This window comes from Caretta caretta, chromosome 10 (genome assembly GCF_965140235.1).
Source record: "Caretta caretta isolate rCarCar2 chromosome 10, rCarCar1.hap1, whole genome shotgun sequence".
In the NCBI taxonomy this organism is placed as follows: domain Eukaryota; kingdom Metazoa; phylum Chordata; order Testudines; family Cheloniidae; genus Caretta; species Caretta caretta.
This window is the reverse complement of record NC_134215.1, coordinates 52,924,656-52,942,013: the sequence shown is the minus strand read 5'-3', so window position 1 is coordinate 52,942,013 and position 17,358 is coordinate 52,924,656. Positions and strand designations below refer to the sequence as shown.

General features: G+C 39.4%; 1 protein-coding gene across 1 annotated transcript in view; it reads right to left on the bottom strand.

The window, feature by feature from the left end:
* The window catches only part of VPS13C (vacuolar protein sorting 13 homolog C), a 188,529-nt gene that overhangs the window by 76,959 nt on the left and 94,212 nt on the right, over positions 1–17,358 (bottom strand). Inside the window, exons 41-49 of the mRNA XM_048868093.2 lie at positions 15,265–15,324; positions 13,699–13,861; positions 11,939–12,055; positions 11,292–11,395; positions 8,501–8,668; positions 7,010–7,314; positions 5,802–5,946; positions 4,182–4,338; positions 2,487–2,617 (exon numbers count right to left, since the gene is read on the bottom strand). Coding sequence (XP_048724050.2) covers positions 2,487–2,617; positions 4,182–4,338; positions 5,802–5,946; positions 7,010–7,314; positions 8,501–8,668; positions 11,292–11,395; positions 11,939–12,055; positions 13,699–13,861; positions 15,265–15,324 — 1,350 coding nt within the window. The remainder of the gene's footprint in view (positions 1–2,486; positions 2,618–4,181; positions 4,339–5,801; positions 5,947–7,009; positions 7,315–8,500; positions 8,669–11,291; positions 11,396–11,938; positions 12,056–13,698; positions 13,862–15,264; positions 15,325–17,358) is intronic.

Below are 17,358 nucleotides of genomic sequence, written 5' to 3'. Positions count from 1 at the left end.
GATTACTGACCAATAGAACAAAAGTTGTCTTTGTCACAAAGCCAGTCTATATCCCACCTGATAAAGTATAGAAAGCCAAGTGTATATCATTCTTGTAGGATAAATATTTGCTTCATATACTGTGGGTGGTTTTTTGTGTTTTCTTTAACTACCTTAAAAAGTATGAACAATAAAGACTTTGATAGCAATTCATCTGATCTTCCTGAAGCCTATGCTATGAATTTCTCGACTGTTTTATTTGTCCTGTGGCAAATGGGCAAGAATGCAACTGAGGCATCTTCAAACTGCACCAAGTGTACAGGGGAAGGATGACAACAAGGAAGAAAAAAATAGCCTGGTGTGATCTATCATGCTCAATTAACTGAAGCTTGTAAGCTACAAATACTGGTATTTTGGCTGCACTTACAGCTACCACGACAAACCACGTCAAATTCAGGCTTGCCAAGGCCCTGATTATTATGGAGCCCACTAAACATTTAATAGTTAAGTTGATCCCAATCTCAAACAACTTTTCTTAGAGCCTTTTATCAAACTCCGTTTATGATTCAAGAATTGTGGTAATAATTATATGCATCACTGTTGCCTTTAGGATTTTTTATTTGTACTAGATCACTGCTGGGAACAAACAGAATTGGAAATTAAGCATAAATGAGACTAGCCCTTTTTTTTTGTTTTGTTTTTTAACTGTTTTTTCTGGCAATTCTAATTCTGCTATTTCTGTTTCAGAAACTTCTGGTTTTGGTACTACTACAAGCTTTCAGACATCAAATGATGCATTATGGTTTCTTTCATCTAAAAATGAGTGAGGAAAAGTCTACTTTAATCCGTGAAAGAGTAAACTATACTTTTGGAATGATTCATTGTATATTATAACTGATTTTTTGCTAATAGTTTATTAACTTCAATTCCACACAAACAGTGACGGCGGGGGGGGGGGGGGAGGAGAAATTTATATACTATCTGAAAATTTGGGATATTACAGGGTAAATTTGAGGAAGCTCAGATATTAAGTGAGTGAAGAATGGAATTCATTCTGCATAATTAGCAAAAGTGTGATTAAGGTACATCATCTAGCTACAACATATGTGATTTTTGTCACATCCATCACACCAAATGTTAATTTCACTAGCCAGAGTATGGGTTTAGCCAGGGGAGGAGGACAAAAATCTCAGCTGGGAGCAACTGCCCCCTTCTACTTTACTTTCTCTCCCACCCCACATGCAGGTAGGTGGGGTAGAGCACACGTGTCTTGTCACTGTGGTAAGGTAGTTGCTGGATCTCTAGTTATGATGCTGGGAGCTAAAGCTGAAAGCCATTTTTGCGCTCTGAAAGGGATTTATCCCCATATGACCAAATTAGAAAAATGCTCTGGGTTTTTTCACCTTTCACTCAGCCAGAATCTAGGTGTTCTGGTTTTGAGGGTTTAAATCACAACTGTCCCAATGTTGGCTGGTTCCAGTGGAGCGGGTGGGTTAGCAAGGGTCTGACAGAGGTTTCTGTAACCCAGTGGCCTGTTTGGGCATTGGTCCTGGGCACAATGTGCATGGTGAATGGGCACACATCTATGTCTCTCACAGCTTGTGGTTCATCTCAGCCTCTCTCCCTGACTTACTGGAAAGAAGGGGAGCAGGTTAGGACTCTGGATTCCAGTCAGAGTCCTTGAGCATGCCTGAGGGTGCAAAAGGAGGGTGGCTTCAAAGTTACCCTCAGATTTACAATCCAACCAGGCTATTGGTGTTCTTTGACATTCGTATCAGCACAACTCTGCAGGTGAGTTGTGGGCAGTCAATCCAGTTGGATTATAGTTTTAAATTAAGTTGGGGCCTCTGCATTTAACCATATTAGGCTGTCTGTCTGTCAGCATTTACAAATCCAAAACCACACAAGAATTACAAGGTCACAACCTGAAACAAACATTTTTTCATTATGCCTAGTGTTTAAGACACACACATACATGCAGAAGTTTTTGTTTAATTTTAAACAAACATTCCCATGTGTCAATTGTTGTCAGTGGCATTCCCAGGGGCCACTAAGAGCAGATTTAGCATTTGTTTTATAGCCACCTACAAACACTTCACATTTTCCAAGATTAGCCTCACTTGTACATCTCATTTGTCTAAACACTTAGCAATTTTTTAAATGAATTGCCATTTTTAGCTCAATAATGCAGTTTCCATTTTACTTAATAAAGCCTAATGCCCAGTGTAAACTGGAATCATGTTTCAAATACGCACATATGTAATTTTTCATGGGAACTGGAACTGGTTTACCATATTCCTAGTAGTATTTACTAAAATGGAAAAGTATGCAACAATTTTACCCAAGTAGTTCATAAGTAACAGAATGCAAATCGTAAGTTCTACGGCAGCAAAGGTGTCATACAAAGTTAACAAGAATAGAGAATATTTTTATTCTCCTATCATAAGTTTTACTGACAAAAAAATTGACACTTTTTCCCCCAGCTTTTAGAAGATTTCACCACATACCTCATTACGGTCATTGATGTAAAGAACTATTGAAAGTGACTCAAAATTGAAGTCAAATTTAAGAGTTGAATAATATTCCAAGCGAGGCTGTAATGCAGAAATATCTGTTTGTCCTGAAGTGAGACCAGGATCTGCAAATTGAAAGACAATTTCATACACTCACAACAACTTAATTTTGCTTTAGAAACCAAGAAGTCTATTAGACTATGTCCCAAAAAGCTTAATAGTATCTTTCAAGTTCAGAAGGTTAAGACTGAATTAGTCCCAACAAAAAGCCCTCCTGATACAATTCAAGGACTGTGTCAAGATCATGCCTGGTAAACAAGACACAGTGTGAGACTGGAAAAATCAATGAACCAAAACTGGTTTTATCAGAAACTAGGCCTAATTGGTATACAAAATGAGAGGATGGGCTATTCCACACATCATTCCCTTCTGGGGTCCTTTAAAAAAGTGATTTTGGGGAAAATACTGGCTACTGGAGCTGGCTTAACCACCTCCTGGGACCCTGAGCCTTTGTCATCCCAATATGAAAGATGTCCAGACCAGATGAGGCCAAAGACCCATATGACATTGTCACCTTGACCGGCTCCAGCTGAATCCCATACATCTACTGGGATTAGAGTATTTGTGTCTCTGCCTGCCACATGTCCTTTTCCTGCCCCACCTTATTTCTTCTCTTTCCTATCCCACTCCTTTTTCCCCATGGTGTAATTATAAGCTGGCCAAGACTGTATATTTTGCAACACTGCTGTTACCCTGTGACCAGGAAGAGGCAATTAAAAGCAATGCTCTTTACAGCCTGATGCTGGTACACGTTTTCCAGTTCTGGACATGGTAGATAAGACCATGAGCTGTGCCTCTGTTTCTCCAAACAGCAACGTCTCCAACCAGAGACAGAAGCTGCATTTCCTATCTTTGCTTTTGTTTTCTCTTCCCTGTTGTGCATGTCTGCCTTGTTTTGTCTTCTAGGAAACTGGATAAGATTTTAACAGCAACACTAGCAGCAACCCATATCTATCAACTTCTTCTCTTTTCACCAAAAGAACAGCTATTATCGTCTTGACCGTCAAAGGAGGAGGTTTTTCCTTCTAAAACCTCTCTCCAACAAAAGGGAACAATGGATGGTGCTAAAATGAAATCCTTACTCAATACTTTAGATTTCAAATGTTTTAACGGATTTTCCTTCTTTTTTGTATCCATAATAAAAAGATAAAAGAATTTTTAAAGGTGTGTTTGCAATGGTACTGAGCAAGCTGAGATCTCTTTATATCAAGAGCGCTAAACCTTGTTTAAGGCTCTTTAATGTGGACAGTGACAGGATCTCGTTAACATCTTTGACTCTTTGGGTCCATATATTCCAGCTAATTACAACAGCACGCACATTTAAGGACATCTTTCAATCTATCTGGTTTTATCATTTAGGGTCTGCGTGGGTTGTCACTTTACCTGAAAAAACTACATCTATGGAAGCAATTTATTATAATGAATTGACAAATGAAACTTGTTTTACAAAAGCAATAAGTATAAATATCTTAATAAATATTGTTCAGTTTTTATTCAGCTTCATAGTAGTATCACTACGCTTCCCTTAGCTACAGATAACCAATGTTATACTTTCAAAGTACATGCAATTAACAACTGAAAACAGCTCATCTTTTTCTCAACTTGTCAAATTTTGGATTAAAGTTGTACCTTCACAGAGATGAGAATCACTTTGATCTTTTTCCTTTTTTGTTTTTTGAGCTTCTTGAAGGGTCTGTTGTGTAGCACTAGACTGGGAAGAAGCATCTCCAAGGTTATCCAGCAAAATTTTCATGAGGACAGTTAGGTCATCTTCACTGACAGCAATCTGTAAATTGTCAAACACAGCTATTTCCAGTGAAGACATTCAACACCACATATTGAGAACTTGCCTCTTCATTAGTAGTACCATCACCACATTATCCAACCTAGACACTTCAGTCCAATACATTCCATGTTCGTGAAGGTCTTTTCTTTCCAGCAATTCCTACCAACATTCTAATTAAGGGATGTTTCCTCTTTAAACAAGATTGTAATTTGATTGAAAAACACAATCTTGGCTGAAGAAGCCTAGAAATTCTAAGATGAAGAATATTTTTCCTTTTTCCAAGATGCCATTTGCTTCTTTTCGATTTAAACGAAAAGAACCTAATCCACCACTTTCAAACGCTTGCTGGCCCCACATAGCTTAATGACTATTTAATAAAAGAGTGAGTTAATTCATATGGAACAGAATTCCTTTGCCAATGGAAAAAAGCAGGCAACATTAAGTCTGGGAAGTGTTAAACTATGACAACTCTTTTTATGACCAAGTAAATAAGTAATTCAACATTAAGGAATCCTAATGCAAAACAGAATGTTATGAATATATAATTATTAATACAATTGACGAGAAACAGCACTACACCTTTACAGGACAATTCTTAAAGTCTCTAGAAATGTATGCTGTTAACGCATTTAGGTTTTACAACATTTGAATAACTACATTGGGCCTCCTTTGGTGCCATGCCACGAATGGATTGTGGCCATAGGACAGACATCTCCAATCCCTGGCCAAAAGGGCCTGATACATCAATTCCCTCCTCCTTACTGGTACAGGGGTTAGGCAATCCCTACTCTGATTCCTGGCTAAAATTTGGGACTCTTGAGGCCATTAAAGTGGGACTCTTGCTACACTGTGAACATGATGGGGAAAGAAAGTGAGAGGATAAAGCTGAGGTCTGATGATTTCTCTTTACAATAAAAACTGATAAAGACTTAACATTCACTCAAATAAGTGTAATACAGGGCAGTCAAACTAAGCGGAGTTTCAGAGCCTGCAGCTTAGCTTCTGGATTCTAGCAAAGCAGTTTTCTTTCTTGCTCTGATAAAGCAGCCAGGTTTGGTCTGCTTGTGTTAAGTTGCTGCATAATAAAGGAAAACTCATGTGGATGGATACAGCTGGCTATTAATCCAAAAGACTATGGTATCTGAGCTCTGCCAGGATCAGTTGATCCTAAATACAGGCTTCATTTTATATTGTTTAATTTATTGTATCATGCACCCAAATCATTAAGTATTGGCCATCTGACTACAATGAAGCCATACAACATCTGGCACCACAACTACATCAGATCACAGTCAGGCTGGAATTGTGCATGACTGGGAGACAGCCAAGGAACACCCTAGTACCAAATAAACCAGTATTCTGTAAATATCAAGAACCTAAAGTGCTACAAAACAAGTTCTGCCTAATCGGTACAGAAATCTATTACTACTTACAACACAACAATTAGTTTGCCGTGGCGTTACCTGCATAGGTTTTAGGTCTCCTTTGATCCCAATTGCTGGAATATCGTGATACCACGCTGCAGCTAAATTTCTCTGAACTGACAAAACCAGATTTACTGGCTGTAAAATTTCAACATCTGGTTGAGAAGCAGTGGGTATAATACTCCTGAAAACACACAGAAAAAGATTGAAGTAACATCTATTGAATCTCTGTTGACATACAGGTCTTCCCCTACTTCTCCACGAGTAGCTGGGAAATTAGAGAATGGAGCAGGTGAAAACCTAGATTTCTGCACAGAAACCATGCCCAAAAACAACAACTTGGAGCTTTGCCCTTCAGCCTTTTCATGGGACTGCAGCAATAAAGCCCATTCAAATCTGAACTCAGAACCATATCTTAAATGTTTTAGTTTATGTATTCATGAGAAAAGGATATAGTGGTTGCCACTAGCAAGTAAAGATTTGCACAGATATCACACAATCTCTGCAGTTGTGCACTTCTTTTCTATGTAAAGTATAGGGTAGTGCAGTATCACAGGTACCACTGTGCAGTAACTGTAGGTAAACACTAGCTTGTCAGCAAAAACCACTGTGGCAAAGCCAACCATCGTGTGTTCCTGGAGAATATATGGAATACATTCATCTCTAGTACTATACGTAACAAGAGTGTTTCCCACGCAATAATGTATTAATTTATTTCTACTGATTTTACATTTATGATGCAAAAAATAAAAGTATATAAAATGTGATAGAAGATATGAGCCTGTGTGTGAATGTATATCTGTATTCTGGTAGTGGAAGGTAGTGTCTTGATTGTAAGTTTACAAATTAACTACAAGACCCTTTATACTGTTCATGTGTCAATTCCAAAGAACCCAAGCCAAGTATTTAAAAAAAACCCAACAAAACAGTTTTGTCCTTCCAGGAAACCTAGGAATCCAACTCCTATCCTCTAAAAACAGTGTTAAATAGAACAGGAACTAAAGAAAATGTTTTTTTTAAAAGCAGATTTAACAGTTAACATACTGAGCCTCTTCAATCAACCACTTTGCTTTTCTGCTGCACAACTTCCCTCTCCCCCATGACATCTGTACAACCTGTTTAGGTATTACGTTTTTCGAGGCACAGGCCTTATCTTCTTACTCTATGCAGAGCTGTGTTGGCACTTTAACTGTTTTCCAACACTAATTATAAACATTCAGTATCAAGGGAAACACAGTAGTTTATACCTTGATAGCTTCAAATGAGTGAGCTGCACATCCATGCTGTCAATGACTGGAGGGACAGAAGATTTATCTGTGAAGTCCAATTTAAATTCATTCTGAACTCTGATCAAACCAAGATCTGCTACCAGAGCATTATGGGAGACCGAAGACTCAGGGATGACTAAAACTGGAGCTTTTAAGTTGATATCCATTGAAAGGCGGAAGCTCTTCTTAGCAAAATCTTTCATGCTGGAAGCAGCCATTTCTGCAGCCTGGACTGTAGCTGCACTCAGGGCTTCCTTTGCTGCTTGGAAATTGTTCAGGAAGTTCTGTTGGAAAACAGCATTATCTCGCGTAGCACAAAAACAAACACTTTACATCAGGGTTCCCAAACCGTGGGCCATGACAGTCCTGGGTGGTCCGCTGGTGCAGCTATGGGTGGAGTTGGGGGTGGCATAGCAGACAGTGACAGAGGGCAAAGTGGAGCCGCTGGGAGGAAGACGAGAAGCGGCCAGTCCTGAAAGGCAGCGGCTGGAAGGTTCGCAGCCATTCTGACTACGAGCCACCACACCCTGCCAATCCAAGAGCGTCAAGGACCCTGGAGTATTGGCCCCACAACCCTCCCAGGGACTGGGGCTCAGAGAAGCTGCTGTTTCCACCTTGACAACGCCATGATCGGAATCATCATAGAGAATGGCCAGGCCTGCCCAAACACCTGCCACTGACAGCCCCTGAGCCTTTCCCTCATTCCTTGGCAGAAGGTGCCTGTGAAGCATGCCAGGATGCTGGGTGGGTGATTGAGGCAGAGCTGCCAGGTGACAAGCTCAAGGCACTCAATGGGCTGCTGAGGCAGAGGTTGTCAGTGGGCTGGCTGTCGCACCTGCCTTTGCGCTCTCGCTGGCCCTGGTCCCTGCTAAAATATAGTTAAGTTGCAGTTCACAATTCTTAAGTCTATCTGCCTCACTTACACGATCATCCGCTAGCTAAGATTCTAACTCATGGGTACTCAGTGTTGAATTCAACCCTACTTGGAACATGCATCTAAAGCAGGATGTACTGTGTACATTTATGTCTAGTAGTTGTACTTTTGGTTGATAAGGTATCTATATCTGAAGGGTTTACGCTCACATTCAACTATTCATACATGCTAAAACTAAGTCACCATATCACTCCTGTTCTTCATCATTCCCCTTCATATTTATCAACCTCTCACTGAGTGGTGCAACTTTTAAACATTATATGTTCAGGGTAAGGAACTTGGTCTTACATGTTTATGTTTCAGAGGCACAAAGTGAGTGAGGTAAAATCTTTTATTAGACTAACTTCTGCTGGTGAGAAAAGTTGGTCCAATAAAAGATTTTACCTCACCCAGCTTGTGTCTCTCATCTCCTGGGATCACCACATCTACAACAACACTGCATAAAACAGGTTTCTGTCTTGCATTCTTGGGCAGCACAGAAACTATTAACTGAAACTAAATGTACCAAATTATACATGCTAGTAACATCATCTTACCAGAAGTGACATGAAGAATTTATGGAGATAAACTATCTGAATGCAGCCCACTTTTAGACACATTTTACCATCCACTTTGGACATATCGGTGTAGTCTTCTCCTTCAGTTGCGTTTGGATAAAGGACCATTTTGAATCGAAACACTTCCTCTCCCACTATGGAGACAGCCTGGAAGAATTGAATTGAGCTATTTTATTAAAGATATGTATTTAGTATCCTAGAGTAACCCTTTGTTAATTCTGTCACAGCCCAAGAATGTAACACAAGCTGTCTAAAACAAATAGGATGTAACCACGAGTGGATTAACAAGCAATACATGTGACTTGGTGGTGACGGGGGACTTCAATCATCCAGACATCTATTGGGAAAATGTTACAGCAGGGCAGAGATTATCCAACAAGTTTTTGGAATGCATTGGAGACAACTTTTTATTGCAGAAGGTGAAGAAAGCAACAAAGGGAGAGGCTATTCTAGATTTAATTCAGACAAACAGAGATGAATTGGTTGAGAATTTGAAGATGGAAGGCACCTTGAAAAGGTACCTAAGAAATGGTAGGAAGGCAAACAGTAGAATTAAGACAATGGTCTTTAACAAAGCAGACTTTAGCCAACTCAAAGAATTGGTAGGTAAGATCCCATGGAAAACAAGTCTAAGGGATAAAACAGAGTTCAGGACAGTTGGCAGTTCTTTAAAGAGACATTATTAAGGACACAAGCGCAAACCATCCCAATACTGAGGAAAGCTGAGATGTATAATGAGGGACAACCCTGTCTTAACCAGGAGATCTTTAATGACCTGAAATGCAAGAGAGTCATAGAAGAAGTGACAGGTTTCAGAGTAGCAGCTGTGTTAGTCTGTATTCGCAAAAAGAAAAGGAGTACTTGTGGCACCTTAGAGACTAACAAAGAAGTGGAAACCAGTGCAAATTATGAAGGATGAATATTAAAAAAAACATCACAAGCATGTAAGGACAAAATGAGAAAGGTCAAGACACAAAATGAGAGGCAAACAGTAACAAGAAAACATTTTACCAATACATTAGAAACAAGAGGAAGACAGGACAAGGTAGGCCCATTACTCAATGGGGAAGAAAAGAGGGTAATAGAAAATGCAGCGTGAAATGCCTTTTTTGTTTCCATTTTCACCAAAAAAATTTAGCAGTGATCAGACGACTAATATGGTCAACATCAGCGAAAATGGGATAGGAGCTGAGGCTCAAACTGGAAAACAACAAGTTCAGAATTACACAGACAAATTTGATATCTTCAAGTCAGCAGGGCCTGACAAAGTACATCTTAGAAGGGTCTTGCTAAAGGAATCTCCGAGACATTAGTGATTATCTTTGAGAACTGGTGGACAGTAGCTATCAATGGTTCATAGACAAGCTGGAAAGGCATGTCAAGTGGGATCCTGTAAGGATCTGTCCTGAGTCCGGTTCTATTCAATATCTTCATAAAGATTTGGAAAATGGCAGAGAGAGTATACTTAAAGTCTGAGGACAACACCAAGCTAGGAGGGGATTAGACAGGACAGAATTAGAATTGAAAATGATCTTAAACTGAAGAAATGGTCTGAACTAAATAGGATACAATTCAGTAAGGACAAATGCATAGTACTATGCTTAGGAAGGAATAATCAACTGCACAAATACAAAATGGAAAATGACTGCCTAGGAAGGAATACTGCAAAAAATTATATGGGGGTTACAGTGGATCACAAAGAGTCAACAATTAAATACTGTCACAAAAAAATAGCAAACATTCTGGGACATATTAGCAAAAGTGTTCTAAGCCAGAGACACGAGAAGAGGTTCTTCCACTGTACTCAGTACTGATAAGTCATCAGCTGGAGCATTGTGTCCAGTTCTTGGCACCACAGTTCGGGAAAGATGTGGAGAAACACCAGAGGTAAGCAACAAAAGTGGTCCAAGGTCTAGAAAATATGATCTTGAGGAGAAATTTGATAAGAGTCTTCAAGTACATAAAAGGTTGTTATAAAGAGGAAAATAAATTCTTCTCCTTAGCCACTGAGGACAGGACAAGTAGAATGGGCTTAAATTTGCAGCAAGGGTTAGGGTTAGGTTAGATATTAGGAAAAGTTTCCTAACTGAAAGGGTAGTTAAGCACTGAAATAAATTACATGGGGATGAAAGGGCGTGGAATCTCTGATCACTAGAGGTTTTAAGAACAGGTTAGACAAACACCTGTCAGGATGGTCTGCATGACCTATCGAGGTATCTTTCAGTCCTACGATTCTATGTTTAATACAGCAAATGATGGATACACAAGTTTGAGTGAATCCAGTCAATTCTATTATCTCATTTAGCCATTTCTGGATTACTGGAGATTTTAGTCATTTTGCCAAAAGGTAAATCAGAACACTAGCCTAAGCAAATAATGAAATGTTCAAAAGAAAATAGAAAAGGAGTACTTGTGGCACCTTAGAGACTAACCAATTTATTTGAGCATGAGCTTTCGTGAGCTACAGCTCACTTCATCGGATGCATACTGTGTCCACTAGTCTCTAAGGTGCCACAAGTACTCCTTTTCTTTTTGCGAATACAGACTAACCCGGCTGCTACTCTGAAACCTGTCAAAAGAAAATATTTTACTTTCCTGATTTAAATGTAGTTTATAAACTCAGTTTTTTAACTTGACAATTTTTGAAGCAACACATTTGTCTTCCACATACATATCTCGATAAAATTGATTAAGCAATTGATTGTGCTCTGTTTAGTCATACAGTATCTTTTTTAAAAAAATCATAATCTTCTCTCATTGCACAAGTCACCTTTTTATGAATGGTCTTTGGATCAACATTTGTGATTATGATGTCTTCAAGTCTGGAAAAAACCTTTATCTTTTTAGTTTTCATAGAAACAGAAGCATCCATTCCTGATGAAAAAAATCCAATTTTAGTTCATAGTAACAACAGGTAATCCATTTTTGCTAAAATTCAAAAAAGAATGTAACAAGCTGTTCAGCCTTAGGAGTTTCTGATCTAACCATTTACTTGATGCCCTCTACCACATATTCGTAGATGAGTGATGAAGAGACAAGACCATTTCTAACTTTCTCTGAAAATACAGGGTTGAGTACCAGTCACTAACACTGATGAGTGCCTAACTCTTAGAGAATTTCAAGTCCACAGCATTTCTAGTGAGTTAGCAACTCAAGGTTTTTTCAATTCACCCTATTAAAAACTAAGCACTTGTGTATCTTTGGCAAATACATTTTCCTCCATCACACATGTATCTTGGCTATTAAAAATCTCAGATTAATGCTCAGTTGCTCTCTCATCTCCTGTTACAAATTTAAGTAAATGCTATTGAAATATTGATGTATAACTTCTACAGTAGCTTTTTAAAACTTAGGGGGGAAAAGCAATGATGCATCTCCTTAAATTCTACTAGTCAAAATACTTAACTGATAACTTACCTTGTATTTTAATGTCTGCAATGTTACATTTCTGATCACAGACAAAAATGTTGAATGCATTCAACTTCACAGTAAGTTTCAAGTCATATACATCTTCATGGGCTGCACCACTAGATACTACGTAGCAGAAAGAACCATGGTCAGAAGAGGGCACGTTCATCCCAGTAATTTAACAGATGCAAAACATCTTGTAGTAATTAAGGTTTATATATACACACACTGTTCAAAAGTTATCTGTTGCAACACCTTGGAAATCTTAACTCTATTTGACCAAAGCTACAGCTAAATCTGATTACATTGTGTAGAAGACTGATAATTGTTCTGGGACAAGAACAGCAGCCAAATGAAATATAGGCATAGCAATCACTTCAAAACAGAATATGGTTACATTTTCCATATTTGTCCTCATTTGAAACTTCCTCTGAGAATAGTATAATTCCAAACACAATTAGTAGTTTATTCTTTACATATTCAGGAAAGAAAACTAGACTTCACAGTGTGGTGAGAAATCACCCTCAACACTGTCTATCCTAGACAGGAAGGGAAGCCTGCAGGTGTAGGGAGAAAAGCAGCTCCTAAGACACAGACCAAGACCAATTAGGACAGTCAGTCAATTTCAAGCTCAAGCCTATCAGGATTAAAAACAACACTTAAAAACAGCCAAACTAGCCAATCCTTAAATAGCTTCTAACAAAACTCTCTTTACTGCCCCCATCACTAGGTTACAGGCAGCGCTTGCTGATATGAGCGTTTAGGATTCCCCTTATAAACTGTGTTTCCGTATAGTCAGAAAGTTGGCAAATACACGGTGAAGTTTGGTTGATTTCAAAAGATACAAGCATTCATATGGAATTGTCATATTAGGCAGCAAGAGGAGGTAGTGGCACATACACTTATGGAGCACTAAACTTCAGGTATGTTTCACTGCTGTAATGTGTAGTGAGTTTTGATGAGTCACAGTTCAGTGAGGGCATCTGACAACGAAGCCTCATCCTCTGCAGCTCCAAGTTTTATAGGACGTTCGACTGGCCTTTTCAACTTGTCATGCTGTCTCCTTCAGTGAGATGTTAAGGCTACCAACAATTTCTTGCTACATGTTTGAAAAATGCAATGAAGGGGTATGCATATTATGGCAGCTAACTTGTCATCTTTTACGAGAAGCACCCTTGTTTTTCCACAACCATCGTTAATGTTCAATTAGAATACTACTCTATCTACCTATAAGGAATAATAAAGAAAGGTATTTGTCAAGTGACCAGTTTTAATTCATTCAGGTAATTAAAGTTATGCAAGAAGCTAATGGGGAAGAAGTGGGAGTGTGAAATGATCATAGCTAACCTCACTAATTCACACTAATGAAATAGCTTAACCATTGATAAAGCCGGGTTTGTTTATTTTAGACTTTTGGTGGATGTGAATGTCAGGCAAATTAACCAGTCAAGGTAATGGCCTATAAAAATGAATGCACTATTTGGGAAAATACCTAATGGTAGTAGTATTTGTGGAACAAGAAAGTGTTTAGCAATTACCAAAAAGAAGATTCAATATCCTTAGAAACTCATCTGTGATTTTTGTTCAAACAGATATTTAACATTGTGATTTACTATTGTCTTTTTCCAGGTACAACCGGGTGTGTCACTAATGTGTTGCCAGATGAACGACAAAAGAGTTCTGTGTTGCTTGAAAACAAAGTTGATTAACAGCAGCTGGCATGCTATTGCACCACAAAGAAAGATATGGAATTTCCAATATCACAATACCTGCTTTGATAACAGCGCTTTTTTGTTCCTCTCGTTGAGGTTTTGGGTCAAATCCTTTATCAGAGCTGGTAAGGCCACCTGATGGAACACTGTATGTGACAAAGTTCATGATGGAAAGTAAGGCTTCTGTGTGGAGTATTAGATCCAAAGATGAAAAGGACACCTGACATGATATGTGTGTGAGAGAGAGAGAGAGAGAAATGGTAATATTAATGAAAACGTATCATACTGGTATGTTATGTCTTTGTATGACTAATTCAAAATTATCACCACTGAAATGTAGAAAAAATTACTTACTCTCTACTTATGTAATCCAACATTTTTGACCAACGTAGCATTGCATAGCAATAGAGAAGAAAGGTGCCAAAATGCTGTCACATCAAAGGTTAGAATGATACAAGACAATCCTACAAGGACATTATACCACCTTCTGTGCCAAATATAAAATCTACTATTTGATGTGAACCTGCATTTTTAACTAGCGCTACTTCGGTGAATATAATATACAGTCTTAATACTACTTTATACTGCTTAATCCTTCTCCATGTCACAGCTCAGGGCCAGAAAGCACTGCATGTTTAATTATGGCTCTGAAAAAGCCAACCAAGGACACACAGCTGTTTCTGTCTAGAGCACCTACTACATCTAGGCGAAGTTCTGGGATAATAAAAGGCTTCAAGCAACGCATCCACAATGGAGGGTGAGCTATAGTGGTTGTCACTAAAATCTATACCGTTAAAATATGACAGAACGTAAGCTAGCATGGTATTGCCTTGTACTATAGTAACTTTTGGCAAATATTTATTTTATTATAACCATGGCCTCTCTGGCCTTCCCCCCTCATCTCTGAAGTGCATATTTCAACACTTAATGAGATTCAAAAGGTGACTTGCCCCTGCAAAGAAGCAAGTAGTCTTCTATACTACAGCTGCACTGGAGTTGCTCCCTGTCGTCCATGTGATCCATGTGTACAGAGCTTGCTTGCTTGCTTTAAAAGGATACTGAAAGGGGGTGGGAAAATGGAGCTGAGCTTGCTCACCTGGGGTGCAGTCTATCCACCAAGGAAACATTGTGAAGAACTCTTCCTCCGAGCAAGGAGTAGCCTCTTTGTGACACTGTCTCCCGTGTTCCACTTGGGATAGTACACTGCTCGAGCCTGCTTGGCTCATGTCATAATTTAAAAGCCACCCAGTCCAGAGCGTTTACATAGCACAACTGTTCCTTCCCACTCTGGCTCTATGAGCTTTTACTTTTCTACTACAAATATATTCCCATGTGATATATTAACAAGTTTACTACTCTAGAGTACAACACTTCCTCACTTTTAGCAAATCACATCCCACAAACACTATTGTCAGAAATTGGCATTGTCACTTAGAACAGATTAAAAATTCATCAGTTCCCATTTAAAAATGAATAATCAATTCTAGACACACCATTTTTCACGTTACCTTAAAACCAAGTGTACTTTAAAAAGATATTTTTAGTTAATCTTTCAAAATAAATTACATATTAACATAGGAACTCACCTAAAAAGCTTGCTGAAGTCTACGTACTTATACTTACGTTGACAGCTTGTTTGGTATTTTTGTAAGTAGTGGTAAAGTCTGGTCCATCTGCATCAGCCTATAAAAAGAGTCAAGACTGAAGCACACAGTAACAATATCTGTATTTTAACAGATGAAGTACAAAGTTGAAACTGAAATAAGGTGCCAATTTTTAACCATAAGAATAATTAATCAAAGGAAAAGATTACAAAGGTACATAATCAATTCACCATTGCTCAGAGACCTTAAAATTAAGACTGGATGTCTTTCTAAACAATACCTCCTTTGCCATCATAAGTTAATGGGGTCTATGTGCAAATTTACTGGGTGAAATTCTATAGCCTATGTTAAATTAGGGGGTTAGAATAAACAACTACAATAGCCCCTCTTGCCTTCAAATCTACAAACTACCTAACAGCCATTCTGAAAATACCATAATAAGCTCTCAAAACTGGAGACTCTCATACAAAACCAACCTTCCACACAAACTTCCACGTGGCTGGACTTTACAAAAACAAGACAAGACAAGCCATTTACAATGCACACTTTACTTCTTTACAGAGGAAAAAGGACAGTAAACTATCTAAACTCCTACGTGACACAGGGGGCTACAAGAGTGGTAGCCTTAATTCACCCAACAATATTGTTCATCTATCCAACCACACACTTAGCCCGACAGAAGAGTCTGTCCTATCTCAGGGACTCTCTGCACCCCCACCCCCACGCATATGATAAAGTTCTGCGGTGATCTGGAAACCTACTTTCGACTTCTCCGACTCAAGGAATATTTTCAACACACCACTGAACAGAGCATTGACCTGCAGGAACCCTCCTACCAACACTACAAGCAGAAGAATTCTGTGTGGACTCCTCCCGACAGTCAAAATGACAGGCCTATTTCCTGGTGCAAGTGCTGGAGGAACCAACTAGGGGCAGAGCTCTTCTTGACCTGCTGCTCACAAACCAGGAAGAATTAGTAGGGGAAGCAAAAGTGGATGGGAACCTGGGAACCAGTGACCATGAGATGGTCGAGTTCAGGATCCTGACACAAGGAAGAAAGGAGAGCAGCAGAATACGGACCCTGGACTTCAGAAAAGCAGACTTTGACTCCCTCAGGGCAGGATGGGCAGGATCCCCTGGAGAACAACATGAGGGGGAAAGGAGTCCAGGAGAGCTGGCTGTATTTTAAAGAATCCTTATTGAGGCTACAGGGACAAACCATTCCGATGTGTAGAAAGAATAGTAAATATGGCAGGCGACCAGCTTGGCTTAACAGTGAAATCCTTGCTGATCTTAAACACAAAAAAGAAACTTACAAGAAGTGGAAGACTGGACAAATGACCAAGGAAGAGTATAAAAATATTGCTCGGGCATGCAGGAGTGAAATCAGGAAGGCCAAATCACACTTGGAGTTGCAGCTAGCAAGAGATGTTAAGAGTAACAAGAAGGGTTTCTTCAGGTATGTTAGCATCAAGAAGAAAGTCAAGGAAAGCGTGGGCCCCTTACTGAATGAGGGAGGCAACCTATTGAAGAGGATGTGGAAAAAGCTAATGTACTTAATGCTTTTTTTGCCTCTGTCTTCACGAACAAGGTCAGCTCCCAGACTACTGCACTGGGCAGCACAGCATGGGAAGGAGGTGACCAGCCTTCTGTGGAGAAAGAAGCGGTTCGGGACTATTTAGAAAAGCTGTACGAGCTCAAGTCCATGGGGTCGGATGCACTGCATCCGAGAGTGCTAAAGGAGTTGGCGGATGTGATTGCAGAGCCATTGGCTATTATCTTTGAAAACTCGTGGCGATCGGGGGAAGTCCCGGAAGACTGGAAAAAGGCTAATGTAGTGCCCATCTTTAAAAAGGGGAAGAAGGAAGATCCTGGGAACTACAGGCCAGTCAGCCTCTCCTCAGTCCCTGGAAAACTCATGGAGCAGGTCCTCAAGGAATCAATTCTGAAGCACTTAGAGGAGAGGAAAGTGATCAGGAACAGTCAGCATGGATTCACCAAGGGCAAGTCATGCCTGACTAATCTAATTGCCTTCAATGATGAGATAACTGGCTCTGTGGATGAGGGGAAAGCAGTGGACGTGTTGTTCCTTGACTTTAGCAAAGCTTTTGAC